This window comes from Poeciliopsis prolifica, unplaced genomic scaffold (assembly GCF_027474105.1).
Source record: "Poeciliopsis prolifica strain line A6 unplaced genomic scaffold, Auburn_PproV2 SCAFFOLD059, whole genome shotgun sequence".
In the NCBI taxonomy this organism is placed as follows: domain Eukaryota; kingdom Metazoa; phylum Chordata; class Actinopteri; order Cyprinodontiformes; family Poeciliidae; genus Poeciliopsis; species Poeciliopsis prolifica.
In genome coordinates, this window is record NW_026562434.1 from 918536 (window position 1) to 944915 (window position 26380).

Consider the following 26380-nt stretch of genomic DNA (forward strand, 5'->3'; position numbering starts at 1 on the left):
GCAAACTCGTATCAATGGCTCCTCAGAATGACCAGGGGGACTCTGCTGGATGGAGACTGAACTACAACACTAAAAGAAGTTTTAAACTCACTTTTCAGTTTGCTAATTGAACAAATTTTATTCTGTAAGAGAATAAATTGCATGGTTACACAAAACCAATAAAAAAGGTAACTATTGCCACATTATGGAGTAACCAATCATGGTGAATATCTGCCACAAAAATTCATTCTTAAACAAGATGACTTTTTCCAGAAGACAGTATTACATTTTAATAAAAAGTGGGGTGGAAAGAAAAACTGGTGAAATAAAAGATGCACATATGAAATTCACCATTTCTGGAACAATGACATTCCAACATATGTGAAGTAGATTTTTCTTTAAAGAGAAAATGTTTTATTTGCATCATACAGTGTTCTTTTATGTATCACATACATGTAATTGTATCATAGTCAAGATGTTTTTCGGTGCAGCTGCAGAGGGTGTACAAACTAACTGAACAAGATGCGTCTGTTGAAGTTTCCCAGGCGGGTCGTCTGGGAACTTAATCTTCTCCTCTGTTAGCTGAGAGGTGAATAAAGCAACTATGTAACTCTGAGTTCGTTAGAGCAGATTTAGATTTTCGCCTAATGCAGAGTATATTTTTCCCTCTGTCTGCAGATGTATTAAAGATTGTTTTTGCTCCCTGAACTTGGACTAGAATTGTGCACTTCACACATATTCAGATGAACTTTTATGGTTTTCACAATGGAAAAATCTGAGTTGATTTCATCTGAACATTAATTCAATCTGGAGAGACTTAGACGGAGAAAATGGAAACCATTAGAAGAGTTTATTGACATACAAAATTTAAGTCTTTGGCGCTTGGGCCCCGGCTGAGGACATCGATCATCACAATCTTTGCGATGAGCTTGGATGAGCATTCCATATGCTGAAAGGAACGTCATCCCCCGAGACGAGACATTGGTGATGGAGGTGAAGAAAGGATGCAGCCGGAGAGCCGAGCGAGTGGAGGTGAAGGGGTGGAGGAGGGTTGAGCTCTGCTGGACAGCAGAAGACGCCATGGACGGTGCTATTTATCAGCTGGAACTTGGACAGTGATTGGACGTGACGCGTCTTGGACCAGCGTTGATTAATCAATGGTGATGAACAGGAAGCAACGGTTGGATGATGCAGGTGGGGTTAGAAGAGACTTCCAGTTGAATTTGTGCCTTTTTCCTCACAAAGTGCAATAAGATCTATTATAAATTTGCCCAGTATAAATACACTGATTTCACTGTGAAAATTACGTTTTTAGTCTGTAGTGTAAGAAATAATAGACATTTCCATACAAGTCTTAAATACTTTATACAAAATATTGAGTGGAAATCATACACAGTGAGACAAGTTTAAAGAGACGTGACAGTCCAATGAAAACTCCAGATAAATGCAGTGATTTTATGGTCAAAAGTTACAAAAATGTGCAATAATTAAAAAAACCTAAAGTGAAAACTTAACTTGGCACAAGGAAATATTTGCTCCCATCAACAGAAACATTGAATTACTGAGGGAAGGTAAGAGGCTGGATCTGTAGTTTAATTTCATCCATTAAAAAGCTGCTGAAACAAAAAGAGTTCAAAATAAATCGCTGTCTACAGAAAATACAAAGAAATGGTAAATAAAAAACATGGGATTGATACTCAGCATGACAGATTACAGCTTACATAAAATCACTAAAATGAAAAATACAAAATGTTAACGACATCAGTCTGGAGAAACAAGATGCAAATTATAACGATTACAAGGTAAAGAGATTAAAAATAAACATCATTTTTATAATTAAGGCCACTCGTATGAAGAGCAGAATAAAAAACAAAAAAGGAGAGAAATGTAAACTTGTAATTATTCCAACTCAAGTCCTGCTGTGCAACTCAGTTTGTAACAAAACCCAAAAATCTCAACAAAGATGTCAAAAAATGGAGCAGAAATCAGATCAAATCTTTAAAAGGGAAATAAATATACAAAAATATAAATAAAATGGCCATGACATGCAGAAAACAGAGAGAAATAAAAATTACTACGAATAGAGGATGAAATGAAGCGATGAGTTAAATTCAAACATTTTTCATGTGAAAACGAGGATTAGCATCGTTTCTGCATGACAAGGCATTTTCCTGCTCAAACTGTTAGAAAACAAATTGTGATTTGTAGTTTTTCTTTGCTAAGTGAAGTGAAATATTTGACTTGTGTTCATTAAAAACAGGAATTTCTTTCCTTTTACATGAACACACATTCACAGCTTGCAGAGTGTAAGGCTTGAACCACTTGGCCACACTTTGGGAGGGGTGGGTTGGATTTATTGCACAAGAACACTCGGGGCGGGTGGGTTCTTATTCGGCCCTTTGACAGGTTCTGGATGGGTTCTGTCTCCTCAGTAGAGGCGGACGAGACTTAAAAAAATGTGAAGTTGAAGAACACTGGAAGCTGGTGAGGTTTTACACAGCAGCCAAGACAGGTCAGAGGTCAAAGCAGTGCCACTGCATCAAGCAGAGCCTCATCTTCCCTCCTCTGCTGATCGGTCTCGGACTTGAGCCGGACGAACTCCTTGGCGACGTCGTCGTTGGAGCGCTGGGAGAGGATCCGCATGGCGGTCAGGCCCGTGTCGTCCATGGAGATGCGCTGCCCCAGGGGGCACCAGCAGGCGCAGTTGCCCCTCTCCATGATGTCCCTCAGCTGCACCACGGCCAGGCCCACCACCCGGTCGGCGCGGCCGAAGCAGTAGTCCTTGACGCAGGCTTGAACCTCGTAGCACTCGAACCCGTCCTGAACACCCAGAACGCTGCAGAGCGAGAGCAGAACACAGGAGTGGGAGCACATGGGCTAGGGCGCTAATTGCAGAGCTAATTCCTGATTTTGTGCTTTTTATGAAACTTTAAAAACATTTGTGCACCTAGATTTTGCTGATCTAATTTTCCATTTTAAATCAAAGCATTTTACTTTGATTTGAGGTCCACATCTGCAGTGGTAGATTACACTATTGCTAATCTGCTAATGTGCTAATAGCAGAACAAATTTGTTGTGCAACACATTTTGATTCCCCTAAATCAGTTTTCAAGTTAAATTCTAAAGCACTAATGTACTTTTGCTGTTTTCTAGACTTTCAGTTGAATAAAGTTTGACATCTGCAGTAGAAGGGACACTTCCATTAAGCTGCTAATGTGCTAATAGTAGAGCTAATTTTAGCTTTTTTAAATAACTTTTAAAACTATTGCCACACAATTAATTTCTTAAAATAAATCCAGATTTTATTTGGAAAAGTTAAATTTGAGGAACTTCACTAAATGTTTAGCAGAAACACTAAATGAACAATTAGCTTTGCTGCTAGCGCATTAGCTGACATTGTCCAGTAATTTCACAAGGACTTTGTTTTGTGTAACCAACAGTTTATGAAGTCAGAATTAAAAGAGCTTCAAATCCTAAATGTGTCACGACGTTTGGTTTTGAACTTACAAGTGAAAGGTCTCGTTGTATTTGGGAGACCAGCTGTTGTTCTTGGATTTGGTCTGAAATCGGCGCTTCTTGTCGCTGAGGTGCGGCCCGATCATCGTGACTTCCACGAAGGGTCTGAACATCCCAGACGTCTGCCACTTCAAATCACTGGCTGCAATCACTGCATCAATGACACAAACATTTAAACAGAAATGACACTAAGATGCTCCAGCTTTGATTTTATTGCTTCAAAATGAGCCCAAACGGACCTTTGAGAGTAACTTTCCGCTCTCCGCTCTTGGGATGAGTGTACAGCTCAATCTGCAGGGAAACCTCTCCGATGGGTTTGTCCACACCTGAGCCTGGTTTAACACAAACAACATTTGGTCCAATGCAGGCAAAGAAAACCACGTTTTATAGAGTCATGCGACGGAAACGCAGGTTTCACAAAACAGAAGAGAGAAAACGATGAAGGGAAGTTGGGCTGATGATGATTTCATGGAGACCTACCCCTGCTGGGCTGGATTTTCTCATTAGGGGTTAACCTAATACCCTTCCCATTGTGCACTGGCACAGAGGCAGCAGGAGATAAAAACAAGACAGCAACTTAAACAACCAAATCCAGGAGATAAAAGCAGCGAGGAATCTGAAACTCTCCCGTATTTAATCTCCTTTGAGGCGTTTTGGATCTACCCTGTGAATGCTGCGTGGTCACGAAGGTTTTGATGAGCGTGTCGGTGGTCTGGGTGTAGAGCGACAGAGCGTGGCGGAGCGACGAAAGCTCAGCGCTCTTCTCCAGGAAAGTCTTCTTCAAGCCGTTCCCGCCCGCATGAAAGTATTGCTGCGTAGGAAACAAAACGAGAGGAATCAGCGTTCTACAACCTGAATGATTAAACTTAAAGTGAAGTTAATCAGACTTTTAGTTAATCAACTAAAAGACTCTTAAAATGTGAATGAATTGTATTTTTCTGTTTGACCAGAGGTCAACGTTTCGCTCTCACCTTGATGGTATCCAGAGCCACATCCATGACGGCACACTGCCTGGGCGTCAGGCTTTTAGCGTCTCCTGCCATGTGATCCTAAACAACCCAAACCAAGACTTTGACTAGACCAATTCACAGGAGAAAGCAAACTCAAAGGCAACCTGATACCTTCAGTTTGGAAAGGTGTCCCAGTTCTTTAGCAGCAGAAAGGATCTGTGCTCCCTTCAGGAAAAACAGAAAAATGAATGATTCTTTTAGTTTTCAGAAGCCTTGTTTCAATTTTAAGTATCATATTAGTAAAGTTTGATGGAAATGGAAAAAAAGCATCGATACAACTCATGTTCAGACATAAAGTGAGTTATTTATCTACTCTATATGTGATTGGATGATGTTCAGTTTGTTGACTAATAATTAAACTGAATATGCCACAGTCATCATTTTAAAACATAATGGATAAAAATATTTTTTGTGTTTGGTCACGTCTGTCAAAATGTTTACATCTCATCATCTGACACAATTACGAGTTGATCCATTTCAAAATGGCAGCCATGTTTCCATCCAGCTGTGATTCAAATTTTGAGCAAATTTTTATAATAATGTATAAAAGAAAATGTAAATTACACTGCAAAACCATAAACTCTTCCCAAGTATTTTTGCTCTAGTTTCTAGTGCAAATTTGACGAATGTGAATTACAACATTTAACTTTTCTTTTGGATCAATAAAGTATGTTTGAATTAGAATTATAAAATATCTCAGCACATTTTAAATAAGACAAAAATAACTTAATAGTAACTTATCAGAAGAAGAAGCTTGTTTTAAGTAGATAATTCCTCAATATTGATTAAAAAAAGTAGTTGGCAGATTATTTAATTTAAGGGAAAATGTTTTGTTATAAGTGAAATAATCCGTCCTACACAAAATAAGTTCATTATATTTATTTTGCACAAAATGATTGATATAAAATGAGATTTTAGTCTGGTTATTATGTCCCTTGTAATATTGCAAAAATATCTTGATTTAGGTGAAATAATCAAATTTTGTCAGCAATATTAAGAAATTATTGACTTAAAACAAGTTTCTATTTCTTGCTGAAAAGCTACTTGTGAGTTAGTTTTCTCATTTTTCTGCTGTTCTAAGATAGTTTCACTGACAACTAGATCAAAAATATTTGGTAAGGTTGTGTTTTTGTTATGTAATTCACACTTTTTGACAATATTTCAAAACCATCTGGATGGAAACCTGTCCAGTGACGGAGACGAGCGTCAGACTCACCAAGGTGTCATTCCCTTGCGGCAGGACGATGTTCTTCTCCAGGCTGGTCATCACGATCCTCCACAGCTCCTTCAGAACGCGCTTCAGGACGGTTTTCTCACACACCGTGGCGAACAGCGTTAATCTGCAAAAACAAGACGTTCACACACACGCCGACGGACGAGCCGTGTTTGGGGAAATCCCACTGAACCCACTGCGCATCCAGGAAGTCCATGAGCGGCCGCAGCATGTTGTCCGAGTCGCCCTCCACCTGGTTCTTGGTGTTTTCGTTGAGCGGTCCTTTGATCTGGTACAGCAGCGACGCCATCTGCCGCATGCAGTCGGTGATGCGGCTCTGGAAGCTGCAGGAGAAGAAAAGCCAGTGATGCACTGGGACAAAGTGGGGGAAACGTGGGGGTGTGAGGGCGGCGTACCTGTTCCCAAACGTGCTGCTGAGGTCGTCCAGAACGTTGTTGAGCCGAACCTGCAGGTCGTTGAGCAGGTCGCTGGCCTCCGTGTCCATCTGGAGGAGAGAAACCTTCAAGTTCAAAAGGCTGACAAAAGGTTTTAGAGAAAGAAAAAGGGAAATAAAACTGGGAAGTTTTGGGATTTTACTGAGACTCAGAACCTGGAAGCTAAATTACTTCTAAAGCTGAATTATTACAAAACACCTGAGAGTCTACGGTTGCATTACGAGTCCGTTAAACACCTTGTTGGTGTAGTTTGCATTCTACTCATAATAACATGCATGTTACAGTTCACCTCCTGTAACACGCATGAACTCACCTCATGATCCTCACATGCATTTTCTCTCTATGTGGCAGAAAGTTGGGAGGTAAAACAAGACATTTTGGATGAAATGCCCCATTTTGACACTCATCAAGTGGGAAATTGCTTATTAAGGATCTAATTTAGGATATTCTGCTTGTGCCTACCTTCTCAAACGGTTCGTCCATCTTTGAGTCAGAAAATTGTTAGAGATATAAAAAAACACAAACAGTGTCAAACTGTCCTGAAGAGGTGGAGGAGCTGTATAAATCCAAATGATTTCTGGACTTTTTGGTGAATATTAAGGTGATTTAATCCCAGATAACATGTTTAACCCACCTCATCCTTCTCAGTCTATCACACATGGTTTAGAAAAGGAACAAAATAAAGTGTTAAAATGAAAAAATACAGTTGAAGGTGACGTGAAAGTGGCGCTTTTATGGGAAATAAGGGAAAATGCTGCTAATCTAAAGAGGAAATCCTCACAGATGATAATCAAACCAGACAACAAAACTCCACCATGTTGGATGTTTTCGTTTCAGTTTGGGGAAAATCTTTGGAAATGACTTTGGATTTGGAGAATGAAGGATGTTAAAAGCCACTTTCAACTGCAACAAACCTCTGCCTCCATTTCCTCCCCTTCCTCTTTAACTTCCTCCTCTTCCTCACTTCCTTCAAACTAGGAGTTGCAGTAAAGAGGCAACAAAGGTTTTGTCTTGTTGCTTCATTCAGATAATTGTGCAGTGGTTTTTTAAAGTTATTTTTAAGACATATATGCAGTCATGTTTACATGTTTGCATATGCAGTGGACTTGCCTGCCATGCTAGCGCGCTGTTCTTCAGCTAGAAAAGCAGAGAAAAGGTAGAGAATGTCTTTCTCCAGCCACAATTACAAGAACTGACTTTATATTGAGTTAAAACGTGGATACTATCAGAGAAAAACAAATATTACCATTTATTTTTGGTCTAGTTTATTGTTCAAGTACATTTGGACACTTAAAATAAGACAAAACTAATTTACAAGTAACTTTTTAGAAAGATACATGAGCTTGGAGGGAGTTTGAGATGCATTAAGTCTTAGAATATTCTTCTTAAAAAGGAAAACCTGCAGATTTGTCTGCACAAAAACTTTTGAATTTCATATTAAAATGTTAATTTAACAGAGTGAATCGTATTTTCCCAGGCAGCCTTAATTTTCTTTTATATGATTTCAACATGATGCATTTCCTAACAATCAATAACAAATCAAATTGATATGATGTCAAAACTGGAATCTATCACTAATTTGAACACTTGACCCTCAACATCAATGTTGGAGAAATGTTATCGTCATTGATAATGTAATAACAGCAATAGTGTTACAACAACACTAAATAATAGTGTTGTTGTAATTCAAGGCTGCTGTTTCTCTGTCAGATTCCCTCAGGTCTCCACAGCAGAGAGATGGATCACGGCGCTCTTCCTCCACCTCCTCGCCGCGCCCCATCCTCATCCTCCACCACCTCCACCGAGTTCTGATGGGTCGGTTCAGATCCTCTCTGGAGATCAGACACCAGAACAGAGGCGGATCAGAACCAAAGCCAGCAGCTCTGCTGAAGCTCAGGAGAACTCTGAGTCCAGATGTGGACCCTGGTCTCCTCCAGAACCTCCTCTGTTCTGCTGTGGAGGAACTGTGTGGCTCCAGTTCTGCAGCAGGACCTTCTCAGCTGCAGCAGAAGAAGAAAGGACTTCCTGTGTTCAGGTTGGATAGAAACCTGGATATTTTCTAGCTTGTGGTTCTGCTTCCAGCGTAGTGTTCTCCAGGGTTCTGATCTGGATCTAGTGGACTGTAGAGCTCATCAGGTTTCCTCTCATCCACTTTGAGATCTTCAGCCTCCTTTAGATTCAACCTGAAGCTTCTTCTGACAGATTAGCTGCAGCTGATATTTAGCATGATGTTTATTATTCTAGCCTCAGTTTTCTGATCTTCATGTGACTCCACTGAATCCAACTCTGATGTCGTTCACTTCACAAGTGATGAAGATCCATTTTTCTTTCACTTCCTGCTGATTTCTTTCCAAAGCTCCATTTGTTCCAGGAGGATCTTCAATGTTCTCTTTAGATGATGAAGGAACTCAGACTGACTCCACCCGGCTGGTGCTCCAGGTGAGCAGAAACAAACAAACCCTGAAGTCATCTCTGCAGACCAGCTTTAGATTTGGACCAACTGAACATCAAGCTTCAGTAACGTCTCAGTTAAAGTTTGTTTCCAGATCTGAGATCAGAAAGTTCTGGAACAAAACTGGTTGCTCTCCAGTTTGATGATGTTTCCAACCTGAATGTTCATCTATTTTTCTTCTCTCAGCCTGGAAAGAAAATCCTCTAAATTATCTGGCTTGATAAAAAACTGTTTTATTAGTAAAATCTTGGAATCTTGACTCACTCTTTGTGTATCAGGACTTTCACCTTGCAGTTATTCACCTGAAATGATGAGGAATTGTTTATTTTTGGTCTAAGAATAAAATGATTTTGTAAGGATCATGTAATCACATCCTGGAAAATCCTTCAGAGTTTATCTTTGCTCTAAAGTTATGAAAACCCGAAACCTCTCCCTTTTTAACAGAGATCAATAACCAAACACTCTGATCTTTGCTTAATCTGCCAGTTTGACAAATATAAATGAACATCGCTTCAAAATGTGTGTATTTTTATTACTTCTGAGTGGGAAAGTGTTTCTGAAATGGAGCAGGAAATACATTTCATAACAGCTGATTTGCATGTGATCAAGACAAGAAGGCAGCGGTCAACACACACACACTCTGCAGAACTTTGTGTTCATCAGGAGGTCGATTGTTTCAGGTTTGAGCTAAAACAGAAGCAGCAGCACTTCCTCTACAGGAGAAAACACACGAGGTCATGAGGTCAAGCTTTGTGACAGTAAATAAAACACATGAATAATCTCTTGGTTTGCCAAATTATATAAAAAACATGATATTTATGTTATGAACAATGAAATAATTTTAGCTTGGATTGGCTCTGAACACATCATAAATCACTGATTCATTATAAAAACTTTGACTAGACTCAGAGTAGACTTATGGAAATATACATGATGAAGTATTTAAATTCAGCATTTCACTGAAAAAGTAATTAAAATGTAGATACAGGGATAAAGATTAGCATGCTAACCCCTCAGGTTTCCCATCAGCCACTTGGGTTTCAGGATGACCAACATTTTTAAACATGGCTGCTAATTTTGAGTCTTTTAAACCAGATATGGACATTAAATGTTCCCTGTTAGATTCAGGTTTTAACTTATGGATCTTTGTCAGTAAATTTGATTTAATTATTGGGGAAACAATAAAAAAAATTGTCAAGGAATAAACTAAAAATTAGGTTTTTGGAGGTGAAATGATTAATTGTTGAATAAAAATGGAAAATTAATCATGTAGGATTAATTAGATTATTTTATTGTGAAATTTGAAAACTGTTACAATTTTACAGAATATCCTTATAAAATCAAAAAGTAACTTATTTTAATTTGATCATTTTAGAAACAAAACTTATTTTTAAAGGAATAACATTAAGAGACTGGTGTTTTTAGAATTTGTTATATTTAATGAATAATTACTGGGTATAGCCAGTGAAAACCACTAATTTATTTAACATTTTTACAGATTGATTGAATTAATCTAAAGATGATTGCTCTTAGAATCAATAACGATTAATTGATCAGTGGCAACTCTCTTAAAAATAGTTTTCTCCTGTATAAAGAGAGCTAACCATCTTTTCATAAAATGAAGGAATTTAGAAAAAAACACATTACATTTGTACTTTCACTTTGTGTAAAGAGTATTAAATACTAATTGAATTCATATAAAACATGCAGTTTTTTCATGTTATTGAACGTAGGCAGCCTTCAAAATGAGCGGTCCTTATTTTTCTGTGATGCTTCCAGTCTCTGCGTTGTCCTGTTTCCCCTTGATTGTTCCCAGGTGTTTCTCGTTTCTGTGATTACCATCTGTGTATTTAATCCCACGGTTGTCCTTTGTTCCTCATCGGGTCCTCATCGTTCTTCACGTCATTTTGTCAAGCCTGTTCTTCTGTCCACCAGGATGAACAGTTGCTACCGGCGTTGAGCCCTGGCTTCAGCTCAGCCATGCTGCCTGTTTTGTGTTTCCACTTGGACTATTTTTACTATTAAAACCATCATTTAACTATATCCTGGGTTTTCTGACTGCTGCTTCACCACCAGTATACCAGCATCTCTTGATAGAGTGAAGCTATGACAAGAAAACAAACTGAAAAACATGTGGATCCTGGAATAATCCTGGAATAATCCGGGAATAATCCTGGAATAATCCCATTTCCATCTTTAAAGGACTGGAAGAAGAAAAAGTTTCCAAGGACTCAATCAGAATCGTTTCACCAAGAAATAGATTGTAGAGACTGAACTATCTGTTCAACAGTGAGAGAGTTTCTCTGACAGGAGGAAAAACTTTAGACTCAAATCAGATCAAAAACACTGAGGAACCATAAAACAGGAACCCAAATCCAGGAATCAGAGGTTCAGTGAATGTGGTGTTGAAGGTGTGGAGGAGGATCAGTGAGTCAGAGGAGATTCTGTAGAAGGACAGAATGCCAGCAGGACAGTCCACATACACTGCTACTCTGTTAGAGTCAGAGGAGGAGGAGAGACGAGTTTCTATATCATTGTGCCAGACAAAGTAACCATAACGATCAGAGCAGCTCAGTCTCCAGGAATGATCATTAAATCCAAACCCACAGTCTCTACTGTCTCCTTTCCTCCTGATTCTTCTGTAACTCACTGATATATCAACATCTCCTCTCCACTCAACCTCCCAGTAACAGCGACTAGTCAGACCAGTTCTACACAGCAGCTGAAGATAATTATCAAATCTGTCTGGATGATCAGGATATGACTGAAACTCCTCCACACATGTCACCTTCCTGTTGTCTTCAGACAGTTTGAGGTTTCTGTTCACTGTGTTTGTGTCGATGGTGAGTTGACAGGAATCTGATGGAGAACAAACACAATCCAGCTGCAGTTATTGATCATTTATTGACACTTTGACTCCTGAATGAGTGATGTGACAGTTTGAAGATGGTTGAATGTGAGCTGCTTTGTTGTCATGAATCAGATGAAAAACACACTTACATTTCCTCAGACCTGGAGTCAAGAATCGGCCTCCAGCAGGCTCCACCCTGAAAGGAGGAGGGGGGTCAGACCATCAGTCTCTTTCAGCAGCAAACATGGACATTACATGTCTCTCAGACACACATTGTCCTCCACTGAGACAGGAACAGTCCAACATCTGGATTGCAAACTGCAGTGGATGTAGGAAGGACAGTTGGTGCTGCTGCAGCACAACTCATTTCTCCAAACACAGGAAAAGCTCCAACAGAGAGGAGAAAGGAAATCCCTCAGTAACAACCTGAAGAAACTCACTGAAGCCTAAAAGGACATCAGGAAACTAAGGAAACATTTCTGGAAGCTCCACCTGATTTAATAATCAGCATTAAAATACAATCAATCTAAACTCTGATCAACACCTGGATACCTGATCCATCCACACTCCCACACACAGATGAAGGAATGAAACACTAAAACAGCCCTGCTGCTGAAAACCTGCTGTGGCCTCACTGTAATATCCAGAAATACAAACATTACAAAGGAGAAGCTGCATCACATTCAACAAAGATTCAACAAGAATCAAAGATTTGATCTCTGAGCTCAGACTCACAAACCAGGGAGAGGCTTCCATCATCACACACCTCTGACAAACACCTCCAACCTTTCAGCACTTCCTCTACCAACCAGCACCACCAGGTGGCGCTGCACACATTTACAATGAGCCCAAGAAGAAGCAGCAGCATCCTGAATCCAGCAGCTGCAGTAATGGCTTGTGAAAGTGTCCAAGGAGCATCTGGAACCAGAACCAGCAGATCCAACAGTCCAGAGAGTCTTTGTTTGCATCTTTCTCTCAGATTTCCAAGCTGCTCTGATAGGAAATGACATCATCACTCTACTGATGATGTCATGCTCTGATGTCACTGACCAGGAGCTGCTGGACTTCTACATTTCCAGCATGGAGGACAGAGAAGATCTCAGCTCTGATGAGGAGCTGGCCTGCCTTCACACTGATTGAGGGTCAAAGAAATATTTCCAGATGAAGTCAGACTAAAATGTTGGATTGTCCTGCTGTTGCAATCAGAGGCCAAGAAGAAGCTTCAAGTTCTTCTCCTGTTCAGCTCCACGTTCCTGTCAGAGACTTCAGCTCCTCATGAGGAGAACAACTAAAGCCTGGAACAGACTGACACCAACATCCTGACATCTCATCCCTGAACAAAGCTTTGCAGCATCAAGGTGACTCTTAGCGCCATATATGGACAGATTTCCTCTAAAGGGGGCGGAGCCTGGATTGGAGGAACCAGCAGCAGCTTCCAGGAACAAACCTTGGGAACCTCTGGAGGAGAACATGGAGATGAGATTCCTGCTTTAATCAGTGGATTCATTGATAGAAAACATGAAATGTCTGAGAGCTGCAGCTCCATTTTCCACAGATCTGCTGGAACATCAGATAGAAATGAAGAATTTCATCATTTCACATCAAATCTGTTCATCTTCCACAGATACAACTGAATTATTGAGCTGAACTGGTTCCAAAGGTCTGGATGGTAAAAACATCCATTGTTTTTCTGTCTCATTAGTTTCCAGAAAGAGTTGAAATGTTTCAGCAGCTTTTATCCAGCAGCTCAGTAAAGATCTCTCCTCTTTCCAACCTGATTTAGTCCATGAAGCAGAACATCTCTGCTGCTGCAGCAACAGGAGGAAAACTTCTCCAGATCTCAACTTCTACACTCTGACTGCTTGGAAACAGATCAGGGAGGATCAGCCTTTTCTCCAGGCTGCTCCTCCTGACTCTAGCGCCACCTACTGGAGGACAAACTACCATACAAATAAAAATGCTAAACTCTGCCTCAAACAGTTTGCTTCATGTTTTTGTGTATTTTTGGTTTCATTAAGTCCTGAAAGTTGTGAATCTTTGTTTCACTTTTTGAGAACTTTTCCACATCCATCTGACCATTTTCTGATCTTTCCTCATTTGGGCTGATTGGTCTAGATCTCCATGAAATATTCTTTTAAAGTCCAAATTGTTTCCCAGCTGTCTCTACAATTACATATCATATCTTTTATATGATATCATTAATCTGCATATTTTTAACTTATTTTAAATCAGCCAATCAGCTTCTTGTATTTCCTCAGTAGATCATCAGTGGAAGCCCCGCCCAGCCCATGATGCTCCTGGTTTGTGAAGACAGAGAGACAAACTGAACTCTGATAGGAAACAGTTTCAACTGATTTTCTCTCTCCAACCTCTTGGTTCCACATGGAGCTATTTGGCCCCCTGCTGCTCTGAATACCATGTTATTGTGGTTCCAGTAGATGGGTTGGTTTCCCAGGTTCATTCAGAACCATGTGGAAGATTCTTATAGTTTAAACGAGCTGCTGTTTGAAAAGTTACACAACCAACACAACCTGCTTCAACGTAAATGTTTTCCAGCAGACTGACTAAAGACATTTCTCCCTCTTCCTCCTCTATCAGACCTTCTCTGCTCCTGCAGCAGGTTCCTCCATACCTGAGAGCTTCCAGTTCCAGTGTGGATCCTTCAGTCCAGCCGACAGCAGCTTCACTCCTGAGTCTCCTGGATGATTGTAGCTCAGGTCCAACTCTTTCAGATGGGAGGGGTTGGAGGTCAGAGCTGAGGCCAGAGAAGCACAGCCTTCCTCTGAGACCAAACAGCCTGATAAGCTGCAGACACACAATTCATCACATGATGAGAAAATGAGAACATGGAGGTAGAGACCAAGGTCTGAACGGACGGATGGATGGATGGATGGATGGACGGACGGACGGACGGATGGCCCAGAGTTACCTGAGAGTTTCCAGGTTGCAGTTTGGACTCTTCAGTCCAGCAGAGAGAAGCTTCACTCCTGAATCCTGCAGGTTGTTGTTACTCAGGTCCAGTTCTCTGAGACTGGAGGACTGGGAGCTGAGAACTGAGGACAGAGCTTCACAGCTTCTCTCTGAGAGGTTACAGACACTCAGTCTGAGGAGACAGGGAGGAAAATATACTATTAAATAATTTATTAAAATGTCTTTTTTCCAGTCAACAATGTTCCTCTTTACTGATTTAATGGACTGTTTATATATAATCATGTTGCCTTTTGTTGTGAACTGGTTCAGTCTATATTTGGGTCTCCAGCCTTGAAGGACTGAACTAAAGGCAACAAGGAGGCTGGCAAGAGAAATATTAAATTCCTCTATGAACTAAATGAATCCATGTCAGTTTTAACAGAAAGAGTCCAATGAAGCCTGAGAATCAAGGCTGGGCTGAAGATCAGCATCAGGCTCAGTTTGAGGATCAGCATCAGAGCTGGTTTGAGGGAAAACAGCAGCTTGAATCAAAGCAGAGCAAATCTAGTTTCATCTTTACATGTTTAACTGTTGGATACAGAGATGGAAAACTGAGCAGCAACTGATAAAAACTATTTGAATAAGAATCAAATTGTTCTATAAAAGGATTGTGTAAAGAAACTGTCCAATTTAAACTCATGTTTGGAAAAAAAAACATTGAGAAAACCAATATAGGGGAAATACCCATCTAACAGTAAGACATCTATTATCATTTTCTTCTATTATTGAAAAACATTTGAATCATAACTGATAGAATATAATGGACAGAAATCTGGTTTCACCAGGATTGAGAACATTTTACCTGAGAGTTTCCAGGTTGCAGTTTGGACTCTTCAGTCCAGCAGAGAGAAGCTTCACTCCTGAATCCTGCAGGTTGTTGTTACTCAGGTCCAGTTCTCTGAGACTGGAGGACTGGGAGCTGAGAACTGAGGACAGAGCTTCACAGCTTCTCTCTGAGAGGTTACAGCCACTCAGTCTGAGGAGACAGGGAGGAAAATATGTTATTAATACAAGCCTTCTGTTTCCAGTCAACAATGTTTTTTTGTTGATTTGAGAGAACAATTTTATTTTACATGATATTTCCATTTGTTATGAACTGTTTAATTTTATAGTATTTATCCATGCAGAAGGAAGTCGTTTCTTTTTACAGAAACCCCTAATGTTTAAGAAATCATCAAATGTTTGTGTTACTTTACAGTCAACAATATTCTTCGACTTATTGAAGAATAGGTCATATTTTTCAAAACTTTATTCTATAGTTGGGACTCTGACCTTGAAGAACTGAACTACAGGCAATAAGGAGGCTGGCAAGAGAAATATTACTACATTAATCCAGTGTCAGTTTTAACAGAAAGAGTCCATTGAAAATCTAGTCTGAATATCAGCATCAGAGCTGGTTTGAGGGAAAACGCCAGCTTCAACAAAAGCAGAGAGAATCTCAGATTATATCTTTCCATTTTTAACTGGTTGGATTCAGAGATGGAAAACTGAGCAGTGACTGACAAAAACTGTTCCTTTGAGCAACAAGTTAACTATTCAGCTTCAAACTCAATGTTTCCCAGCAGACTGACTAAAGACATTTCTCCCTCTTCCTCCTCTATCAGACCTTCTCTGCTCCTGCAGCAGGTTCCTCCATACCTGAGAGCTTCCAGTCTCCAGTGTGGATCCTTCAGTCCAGCCGACAGCAGCTTCACTCCTGAGTCTCCTGGATGATTGTAGCTCAGGTCCAACTCTTTCAGACGGGAGGGGTTGGAGGTCAGAGCTGAGGCCAGAGAAGCACAGCCTTCCTCTGAGACCAAACAGCCTGATAACTGCAGACACACAATTCATCACATGATGAGAAAATGAGAACATTGAGGTAGAAACCAAGGTCTGAACTGATGGATTGATTGATGGATGGATGGATGGATGGATGGATGGATGGATGGATGGATGGATGGATGGATGGATGGATGGATGGATGGATGGATGGATGGATGGATGGATGGATGGATGGATGGATGGATGGATGGATGGATGGATGGATGGATGGATGGATGGATGGATGGATGGATGGATGGATGGATGGATGGATGGATGGATGGATGGATGGATGGATGGATGGATGGATGGATGGATGGATGGCCCAGAGTTACCTGAGAGTTTCCAGGTTGCAGTTTGGACTCTTCAGTCCAGCAGAGAGAAGCTTCACTCCTGAATCCTGCAGGTTGTTGTTACTCAGGTCCAGTTCTCTGAGACTGGAGGACTGGGAGCTGAGAACAGAGGACAGAGCTTCACAGCTTCTCTCTGAGAGGTTACAGCCACTCAGTCTGAGGAGACAGGGAGGAAAATATGTTATTATACAATTCTACAAAGATTTATATTTTTCAAGGTTTTTCTTGGACAGAGAAGGATCAATCTTATTTTACACATGTTTATGATGCCTTTTGTTGCGAAATGGTTCATTTTATAGTTAGTCCTCCATCCTTAAAGTTTATAACTACAGGAAACAAGAAGTCTGGAAAGAGAATGATAAAATTCCACAATTAACAAAATTAATACAATTTAAATTTTAACATAAAGAGGACGAGTTTTGCTGCTTTATAAGTATCACTATGTCAGCTGCTGAAGGGACTCTGTGTCTCCTTCACACATCACCCCCCAGTAAGAAACTTTGAGGAGACAATGCAACAATATATAAGCTGAAAAATTAACATATATGTTTACCTCATCATTAGTATATTTCTATCAAAGATAACTGCATTAACAATCTGTGACCTTACAGAGCTTTGTTGGAGGCTTTAACCACTGGCAGCAGCCTCAGAAGAACCTCCTCTGAAGCAGAGTATTTCTTCAGGTCAAACACATCCAGATCTTTTCCTGATGACACTAAGATGAAACCCAGAGCTGACCACTGAGCAGGAGACAGTTTATCTGTGGAGAGACTTCCTGAACTCAGAGACTGATGGATCTCCTCCACTAGAGAACGATCATTCAGTTCATTCAGACAGTGGAACAGATTGATGCTTTTCTCTGCAGACACATTCTCACTGATCTTCTCCTTGATGTACTGAACTGTTTCCTGATTGGTCTGTGAGCTACTTCCTGTCTGTGTCAGCAGACCTTTTAGGAGTCTCTGATTGGTCTGCAGTGAAAGTCCCAGGAGGAAGCGGAGGAACAAGTCCAGGTGTCCATTTGGACTCTGTAAGGCCTGGTCAACAGCTCTCTGATGGAGAGATTGTAGGTCAGATTTATTAAGTAATGAGGATGTATTAGATCTTTGTATTTCTTTGATCATGTCAGAACCAGAGTTGATGAAAGTCAGATGAACATGAAGAGCAGCCAGAAACTCCTGAACACTCAGATGGACGAAGCAGAACACCTTGTCCTGGTACAGACCTCTCTCCTCTTTAAAGATCTGTGTGAACACTCCTGAGTACACTGAGGCTGCTCTGATATCGATGCCACACTCTGTCAGGTCTGATTCATAGAAGATCAGGTTTCCTTTCTGCAGCTGATCAAAAGCCAGTTTTCCCAGAGACTTTATCATCTTCCTGCTCTCTGGACTCCAGTGTGGATCTGTTTCAGCTCCTCCATCATACTTGACCTTCTTCACTTTGGTCTGAACCACCAGGAAGTGGATGTACATCTCAGTCAGGGTTTCTGGGCAGCTCTCCTCCCTCTCTGGTCTCCAACACATCCTCCAGAACTGTAGCAGTGATCCAGCAGCAGAAGACTGGGATGTGGCACATGATGTGGAGGCTTTGTGATGTCTTCATGTGGGAGATGATCCTGCTGGCCTGTTTCTCATCTCTGAATCTCTTCCTGAAGTACTCCTCCTTCTGAGGGTCATTGAACCCTCTGACCTCTGTCACCAGGCCAACACACTGAGGCGGGATCTGATTGGCTGCTGCAGGTCGTGTGGTTATCCAGAGGAGAGCAGAGGGAAGCAGTTTCCCCTGATGAGGTTTGTCAGCAGAACATCCACTGATGTGGACTCTGTAGCATCAGTCAGGATCTCCTTGTTGTGGAAGTCCAGTGGAAGTCGACTCTCATCCAAGCCATCAAAGATGAACAGAACCTGGAAGTGTTCAAAGCTGCAGATTTCTTTGGTTTCACTAAAGAAATGATGACAAGTTCCACCAAGCTGAACTTTTTCTCTTTCAGCACATTCAGCTCTCTGAAGGTGAATGGAAATATGAACTGGATGTTCTGGTGGGCTTTGTCTTCAGCCAGTCCAGAGTGAACTTCTGTGTTAGGACTGTTTTCCCAATGCCAGCCACTCCCTTTGTCATCACTGTTCTGATTGGTTGATCTCTTCCAGGTGGGACTTTAAAGATGTCTTCTTGTCTGACTGTTGTTTCTGGTCTGTGTGGTTTCCTGGATGCTGTTTCAATCTGTCTGACCTCATGTTCATCATTGACCTCTCCAGTCCCTCCCTCTGTGATGTAGAGCTCTGTGTAGATCTGGTTCAGAAGGGTTTGACTTCCTGCTTTAGCAATCCCTCAAACACAGACTGGAACTTCTTCTTCAGACCAGATTTAAGTTCATGTTGACAAACTGGAGCAAAATGTCCTAAATTAACACAATAAAAAAATCAGATATGAAAGAAAATCATGTTTTGAATTTGATTACATCACTTCAGCAAATGTGTAATTTATAATTTCAAATCTCTTCAGAAATGCTCTTACTGCTCTGCAGATGGTCAGCCAGCTTTTCCTGATTCATTTTCCTCAGGAAGTTCAGTGTGATCTTCATCAGTGCCTCTCTGCAGCTCCTCCTCTGCTCTTCATCATCACCTTTCAACACCCATCATCATCTCTCTGACTCTCTGAATGTTCTGGGTAATCTGGACTCAGAACCTTTTTAATCTTCTTCAGTTCATTCTTCACAAAAGTAACAATGTTTTCCTCCAGCAGCTGGAACAGAATAATAGATGGACACATGGGACTGAATTCATGGAGCCAAACACCAGATGGATGTTGGACAGACTGACAGTCCTCTGGTCTACAAAGTGAAACATGAAGGTGACTTTGAACAGAACTCGTGGAAAATAGTTGTTGTTCATATACAGACCATAAATATGGACTCCAGTTCTGTTTGATGCTGCTGGGCAGATGGACCACTGGGAACCTCTGAGGTCTGCCGGACCACTCTGTGGAGGAACCAGGAACAATTAGGAAGTGTTGAGAATATAAGTCTCATTAGCATAACTTTAAAGACAGTCAACCTTTATGCATATGAAATATTAGATGTTGCATGAACATTTAGAGTAGATTTCAAGTTAGGTAAACTTAGACAAAGATCCAAACTAAAACAACTGGTGACTCTCTGAACTTACATAAATTTCTAAGGAGGGTTTTCTGACAGGCAGTGTTGGAGTCCCATAAGGAGTCTGCAGACAGGGAGTATATCTGTCATCAGCATCAATACATTTTTTGTTGTCGGTTCAAGAGTTCAGTGAAACATTAAAACTTTAAAAAGTCTTCTCCAAAGTATAATCAAACGCATTAAGATATTTCCTTTAAGCATTAACAGCATGTTTGAATTAGTTAGCTTTTAACCATACTATTTGCATGCATTTTATATTATTGAAATACGATAGGATTAGGAAACTATTTTACTTCTAAATTTCAGGTATTCTAAAAAATAGCTTTTCCAAAAGTGGATAACCCTGTTATTGTTAGATCCAAACTTATAGTTATTATTTGGCATTTCATTTTTGTGCCAGTTTGTTTAAAATAGAAATCAGTTTCTTGCTGAATCTCTGAGGCAGAGAGGACTGTCCAGCTGCAGGTCATAAATCATGGCCTGGAACGTAAAAAGGAGGAGACTGGAACTGGAAGATCTGGGTGTTTTAGCAGGTCTCAGAGGTAATAAAATTAACTTTGAGACAGCCCTATGAGGGGAACAACACACCTCCTAATGCATATATTTAAATGAAGGGAATACACGTTCTTATAAAAAGCTCTGTTTTCCAGCAGAAGCTCCAATCACTTTGTGCCTGAGTGAGCGACTCTCAAAAATGCAATTTTGTTTTGTGTTTTCTTTTCAACTCGTCCAGGAAACGCTTTCTGTGTTGTTATGTGTCAGACTTTTTGATGATCTGGGTGTAATGCTGATGTAACATTCTGTATGCATTGAATTCTCTGGAGAAGCTCTTATATGTCTGAAGTCTCATGTCGTATGATTGTTCTTTATTATTCCTCTGCGCACGCGGAGACTGATGCACCTGGGAAACAGTGAAGCTATTTCTCTGTTCTTAACAGAAGTCAGGAAATATTCATCCAACAGTTTTCATGGAGGAAATCACCAGGAGTTTCACATTACAAATACTTGAAGCAGTAAAACAGAGCATCACATCAGCACAATACAAAGGAGTTAGAAAGAGGAAAATGGATCACAGTAACACTAGAATCACTCAGATTATGTAAAAAAGTTGATATTGCACTTTAATCACTCCACACTGTCAACAGAATAAATAAAAACTGGGATATTCATACTGGTTCAGTTTCCACACTAACAGGAATTAAAAACAGCTCACCTCTCTGATGGTGGAGATCCAGGAGATTTAAAGTAAATGAGCCCACCCTTTGACATGTCGCTCTTAAAGGACACACAGCTGGGTTCTGGTTCTGGTTCGGGTTTGAGTCTCTGATGGATCCTGACAGAAACATGATGATTAAAAACTTAATCAGCAAAGAGGAGCAGCAGCAGCTTCATCACCACGTCTGTTCTGGCCTGATATAGTGAACGCTGTGTGAAAAGGGCTGTGGACAGTTAGAGATGGTGACCTCACCTCTGACCTTTGCTCTGGCTCTCATCCCCACGCAGAGTGGTTTTTGAGGGAGGGACTCCCTCCTCTCTGTCCTCACACTGATCCATGCTGCTGAATCCACATCAGCTCACACACACTTTCTAGCTTCACCTGCAGAGGAAACACACATCATTCATCTGCACATCAACTCTGATCATCCTTTACATCATTAGTGCTGGAAAAAGATCAGCTGCTCCTCCTCTGATTGGCTCTTCTTCTCTGCTTCATATCAGTGTCAGGTGAATGCAGTCAGACAGCAGAGAGGCAGAGGAAGCTGCCATCAGCTGCTGCACTTCTACTATCAGTCCACTAGATGGAGACATGGAGCAACATTTACATTCACTGATTCAACCTGAACAAGTCTTATAGTTCACAAATAGTAATTAATACAAGTGGATTATTTGCTGCATTAAATGTTAACTATTTAATAATTTGACTGAATCAATAATAATATTTTAATAATATTATTTTGAAAGGAAGCAACAGGAAACTGTTGCTGACATTAATGGTGGAGACCAGAGTTCAGTACCAGGAAATAAAAACATGAATTAGTTCGGAGAAGAAAACAGTGAAACATCAGCTGTTCATCATGTTGATTGATTCCAGTTCATCAATAATCTAATAATTCTGCAGATTAGCCTTCAAACAGCAGATATTAAAGTTTCAGCTGAAATCAGAAGTGAAACTTTTCTACTAACATCAGAGATTAGAAACAATCAGGAAAAAGTTAAAGTGATGAAAAAGTTCAATAAATAAACAAATCAAACTTACAGTTTGTTCAAACGATCCAAAGAGTTAAAGAAGAAAATTTAAACAACAGACTGAGACTCTACAATCGGACTGCAGCCGCACCTGAACAGGTGAATTCAAACTGAAAGTAGATGTGACGGATGTTGCATAACTGATGACGTCACAGCTCACCTGACTTGTAGTTTTTTCCTCCAGAGCAACAGAACCAGGAAGTAGAAGCTCTGAGGTGAAATCAGAGGCAGGTTGATAAAATCTTCATGAGGAAGAAGAGAAGTTCTGATAAAATGAAGGTGTACTTACTTTTGATTATTACTGTAGTGATGATTGATAGAAACAGAAAATACTAACAGTATTTTAGTTCATTCATCATGTCATAAAGAAAAAGTTGGGAAAATGCATTTTTCAAACAATATTTTCATCATGTCATCCAAACGTTCATTATAAACTAAATATTTACTTTGATTGAAAACAAAATTTTTGGAAATCAAACTTTAGCTAAATGTTTGGCTTCAAAGAAATATTTATTTTACAAACTAAACATTTAATTTTCAAATTCAGTATTTATTTTCCAAACTACATATTTAATTATCTTTTTCATGTCTAGATGTTCAGTCAGACGCTCCATCATGTTGTCATGTTTCAGTTTTTCCTCCATTCAGCAACAGTTGGTGAACTGGGTTTAATCCAGTTTAGTCTAATTGTCTTTCTTGCTACCAGCAGCAGAAGGTGCAACAATATGTAACATTGATGTTTAGTGAGTAAATCCTTGGTGTTTATGTCCAGCAGAAACAGAAGAGGCTCCATGGGGAGATCTGTCCTCAGAATGTCCTCAATCTCCTGTTTCATTTCCTCCCAGAAAGTCTTTATTTGTGGTCAGAACCAGAAGACGTGTGATGACCGACCATTTAACACATTCCTCCAACATCCATCTGTGGTTGGAATCCTGGAAATGAACGTTTTGAAAGGAGTAACACTTTATTTGACACAGTGTGTTCTATTAAATCTGGTTTTTACTTTCCAGTCAAACTCTTTGCACGTTTGATTTCCATTCTTTTATGGCACAAAAATGCAAATTAGAAAACTCTACTCTTTGTTTTATCAATCTCCAGTTCAATCCAGTAAATTTATGTTCTCAAATTGACAAACAATCTACAAATGGAGACCCCAAACTGGACCATATTTATGGTTTTGACCTCATTCCTCTTCAGAGATACCACTGCAAACTCGTATCAATGGCTCCTCAGAATGACCAGTGGGACGCTCTGCTGGATGGAGACTGAACTACAACACTAAAAGAAGTTTTAAACTCACTTTTCAGTTTGCTAATTGGACAAATTTTATTCTGTAAGACAAATTGCATGGTTACACAAAACCAATAAAAAGGTAACTATTGCCACATTATGGAGTAATCAATCATGGTGAATATCTGCCACAAAAATTCATTCTTGAACAAGATGACTTTTCCCAGAAGACAGTATTACATTTTAATAAAAAGTGGAGTGGAAAGAAAAACTGGTGAAATAAAGGATGCACATATGAAATTCACCATTTCTGGAACAATGAAATTTGCTTTAAACAATTGCTTTAAAGAGAAAATGTTTTATTTGCATCATACAGTCTTCTTTTATGTATCACATAAATGTAATTGTATCATAGTCAAGATGTTTTTCGGTGCGGCTGCAGAGGGTGTACAAACTAACTGAACAAGATGCGTCTGCTGAAGTTTCCCAGGCGGGTCGTCTGGGAACTTAATCTTCTCCTCTGTTAGCTGAGAGGTGAATAAAGCAACTATGTAACTCTGAGTTCGTTAGAGCAGATTTAGATTTTCGCCTAATGCAGAGTATATTTTTCCCTCTGTCTGCAGATGTATTAAAGATTGTTTTTGCTCCCTGAACTTGGACTAGAATTGTGCACTTCACACATATTCAGATGAACTTTTATGGTTAGTTCACAATGGAAAAATCTGAGTTGATTTCATCTGAACATTAATTCAATCTGGAGAGACTTAGACGGAGAAAATGGAAACCATTAGAAGAGTTTATTGACATACAAAATTTAAGTCTTTGGCGCTTGGGCCCCGGCTGAGGACATCGATCATCACAATCTTTGCGATGAGCTTGGATGAGCATTCCATATGCTGAAAGGAACGTCATCCCCCGAGACCAGACATTGGTGATGGAGGTGAAGAAAGGATGCAGCCGGAGAGCCGAGCGAGTGGAGGTGAAGGGGTGGAGGAGGGTTGAGCTCTGCTGGACAGCAGAAGACGCCATGGACGGTGCTATTTATCAGCTGGGACTTGGACAGTGATTGGACGTGACGCGTCTTGGACCAGCGTTGATTAATCAATGGTGATGAACAGGAAGCAACGGTTGGATGATGCAGGTGGGGTTAGAAGAGACTTCCAGTTTAATTTGCACCTTTTTCCTCACAAAGTGCAATAAGATCTATTATAAATTTGCCCAGTATAAATACACTGATTTCACTGTGAAAATTACGTTTTTAGTCCGTAGTATAAGAAATAAAAGACATTTCCATACAAGTCTTAAATACTTTATACAAAATATTGAGTGGAAATCATACACAGTGAGACAGATTTAAAGAGACGTGACAGTCCAATGAAAACTCCAGATAAATGCAGTGATTTATGGTCAAAAGTTACAAAAATGTGCAGTAATTAAAAACCTAAAGTGAAAACTTAACTTGGCACAAGGAAATATTTGCTCCCATCAACAGAAACATTGAATTACTGAGGGAAGGTAAGAGGCTGAATCTGTAGTTTAATTTCATCCATTAAAAAGCTGCTGAAACAAAAAGAGTTCAAAATAAATCGCTGTCTACAGAAAATACAAAGAAATGGTAAATAAAAAAACATGGGATTGATACTCAGCATGACAGATTACAGCTTACATAAAATAACTAAAATGAAAAATACAAAATGTTAAGGACATCAGTCTGGAGAAACAAGATGCAAATTATAACAATTACAAGGTAAAGAGATTAAAAATAAACATAATTTTTATAATTAAGGCCACTCGTATGAAGAGCAGGATAAAAAACAAAAAAGGAGAGAAATGTAAACTTGTAATCATTCCAACTCAAGTCCTGCTGTGCAACTCAGTTTGTAACAAAACCCAAAAAATCTCAACAAAATGTCAATAATGGAGCAGAAATCAGATCAAATCTTTAAAAGGGAAATAAATATACAAAAATATAAATAAAATGGTCATGACATGCAGAAAACAGAGAAATAAAAATTACTACCAATAGAGGATGAAATGAAGCGATGAGTTAAATTCAAACATTTTTCATGTGAAAACGAGGATTAGCATCGTTTCTGCATGACAAGGCATTTTCCTGCTCAAACTGTTAGAAAACAAATTGTGATTTGTAGTTTTTCTTTGCTAAGTGAAGTGAAATATTTGACTTGTGCTCATTAAAAACAGGGATTTCTTTCCTTTTACATGAACACACATTCACAGCTTGCAGAGTGTAAGGCTTGAACCACTTGGCCACACTTTGGGAGGGGTGGGTTGGATTTATTGCACAAGAACACTCGGGGCGGGTGGGTTCTTATTCGGCCCTTTGACAGGTTCTGGATGGGTTCTGTCTCCTCAGTAGAGGCGGACGAGACTTAAAAAAATGTGAAGTTGAAGAACACTGGAAGCTGGTGAGGTTTTACACAGCAGCCAAGACAGGTCAGAGGTCAAAGCAGTGCCACTGCATCAAGCAGAGCCTCATCTTCCCTCCTCTGCTGATCGGGTCTCGGACTTGAGCCGGACGAACTCCTTGGCGACGTCGTCGTTGGAGCGCTGGGAGAGGATCCGCATGGCGGTCAGGCCCGTGTCGTCCATGGAGATGCGCTGCCCCAGGGGGCACCAGCAGGCGCAGTTGCCCCTCTCCATGATGTCCCTCAGCTGCACCACGGCCAGGCCCACCACCCGGTCGGCGCGGCCGAAGCAGTAGTCCTTGACGCAGGCTTGAACCTCGTAGCACTCGAACCCGTCCTGAACACCCAGAACGCTGCAGAGCGAGAGCAGAACACAGGAGTGGGAGCACATGGGCTAGGGCGCTAATTGCAGCGCTAATTCCTGATTTTGTGCTTTTTCTAAAACTTTAAAAACATTCGTGCACCTAGCTTTTGATGATCTAATTTTCCATTTTAAATCAAAACATTTTACTTTGATTGAGGTCCACATCTGCAGTGGTAGATTACACTATTGCTAATCTGCTAATGTGCTAATAGCTGAGCAAATTTGTTGTGCACACATTTTGATTCCCCTAAATCAGTTTCAAGTTAAATTCTAAAGCACTAATGTACTTTTGCTGTTTTCTACACTTTCAGTTGAATAAAGTTTGACATCTGCAGTAGAAGGGACACTTCCATTAGC

General features: G+C 40.2%; 2 protein-coding genes across 2 annotated transcripts in view; both read right to left on the reverse strand.

Annotated features, from left to right (window-relative positions):
• LOC129379595 (NACHT, LRR and PYD domains-containing protein 3-like) overlaps nt 1-26380 on the reverse strand; it is a gene marked incomplete at its 3' end in the record, with an annotated part of 205355 nt that overhangs the window by 74666 nt on the left and 104309 nt on the right. The window contains 5 exon segments of the mRNA XM_055060414.1: nt 14406-14579; nt 15249-15422; nt 16582-16755; nt 17209-17703; nt 25761-26012. Coding sequence (XP_054916389.1) covers nt 14406-14579; nt 15249-15422; nt 16582-16755; nt 17209-17703; nt 25761-26012 — 1269 coding nt within the window.
• Nucleotides 3387-4647, reverse strand: LOC129379565 (protein unc-13 homolog B-like). The gene is made up of 5 exons (XM_055060392.1): nt 4467-4647; nt 4159-4306; nt 3976-4032; nt 3735-3827; nt 3387-3646 (listed from the first exon to the last, which is right to left on the reverse strand). The coding sequence occupies exons 1-5, from the start codon at nt 4536-4538 to the stop codon at nt 3483-3485; spliced, it is 534 nt and encodes a 177-aa protein (XP_054916367.1). The 5' UTR covers nt 4539-4647; the 3' UTR covers nt 3387-3482.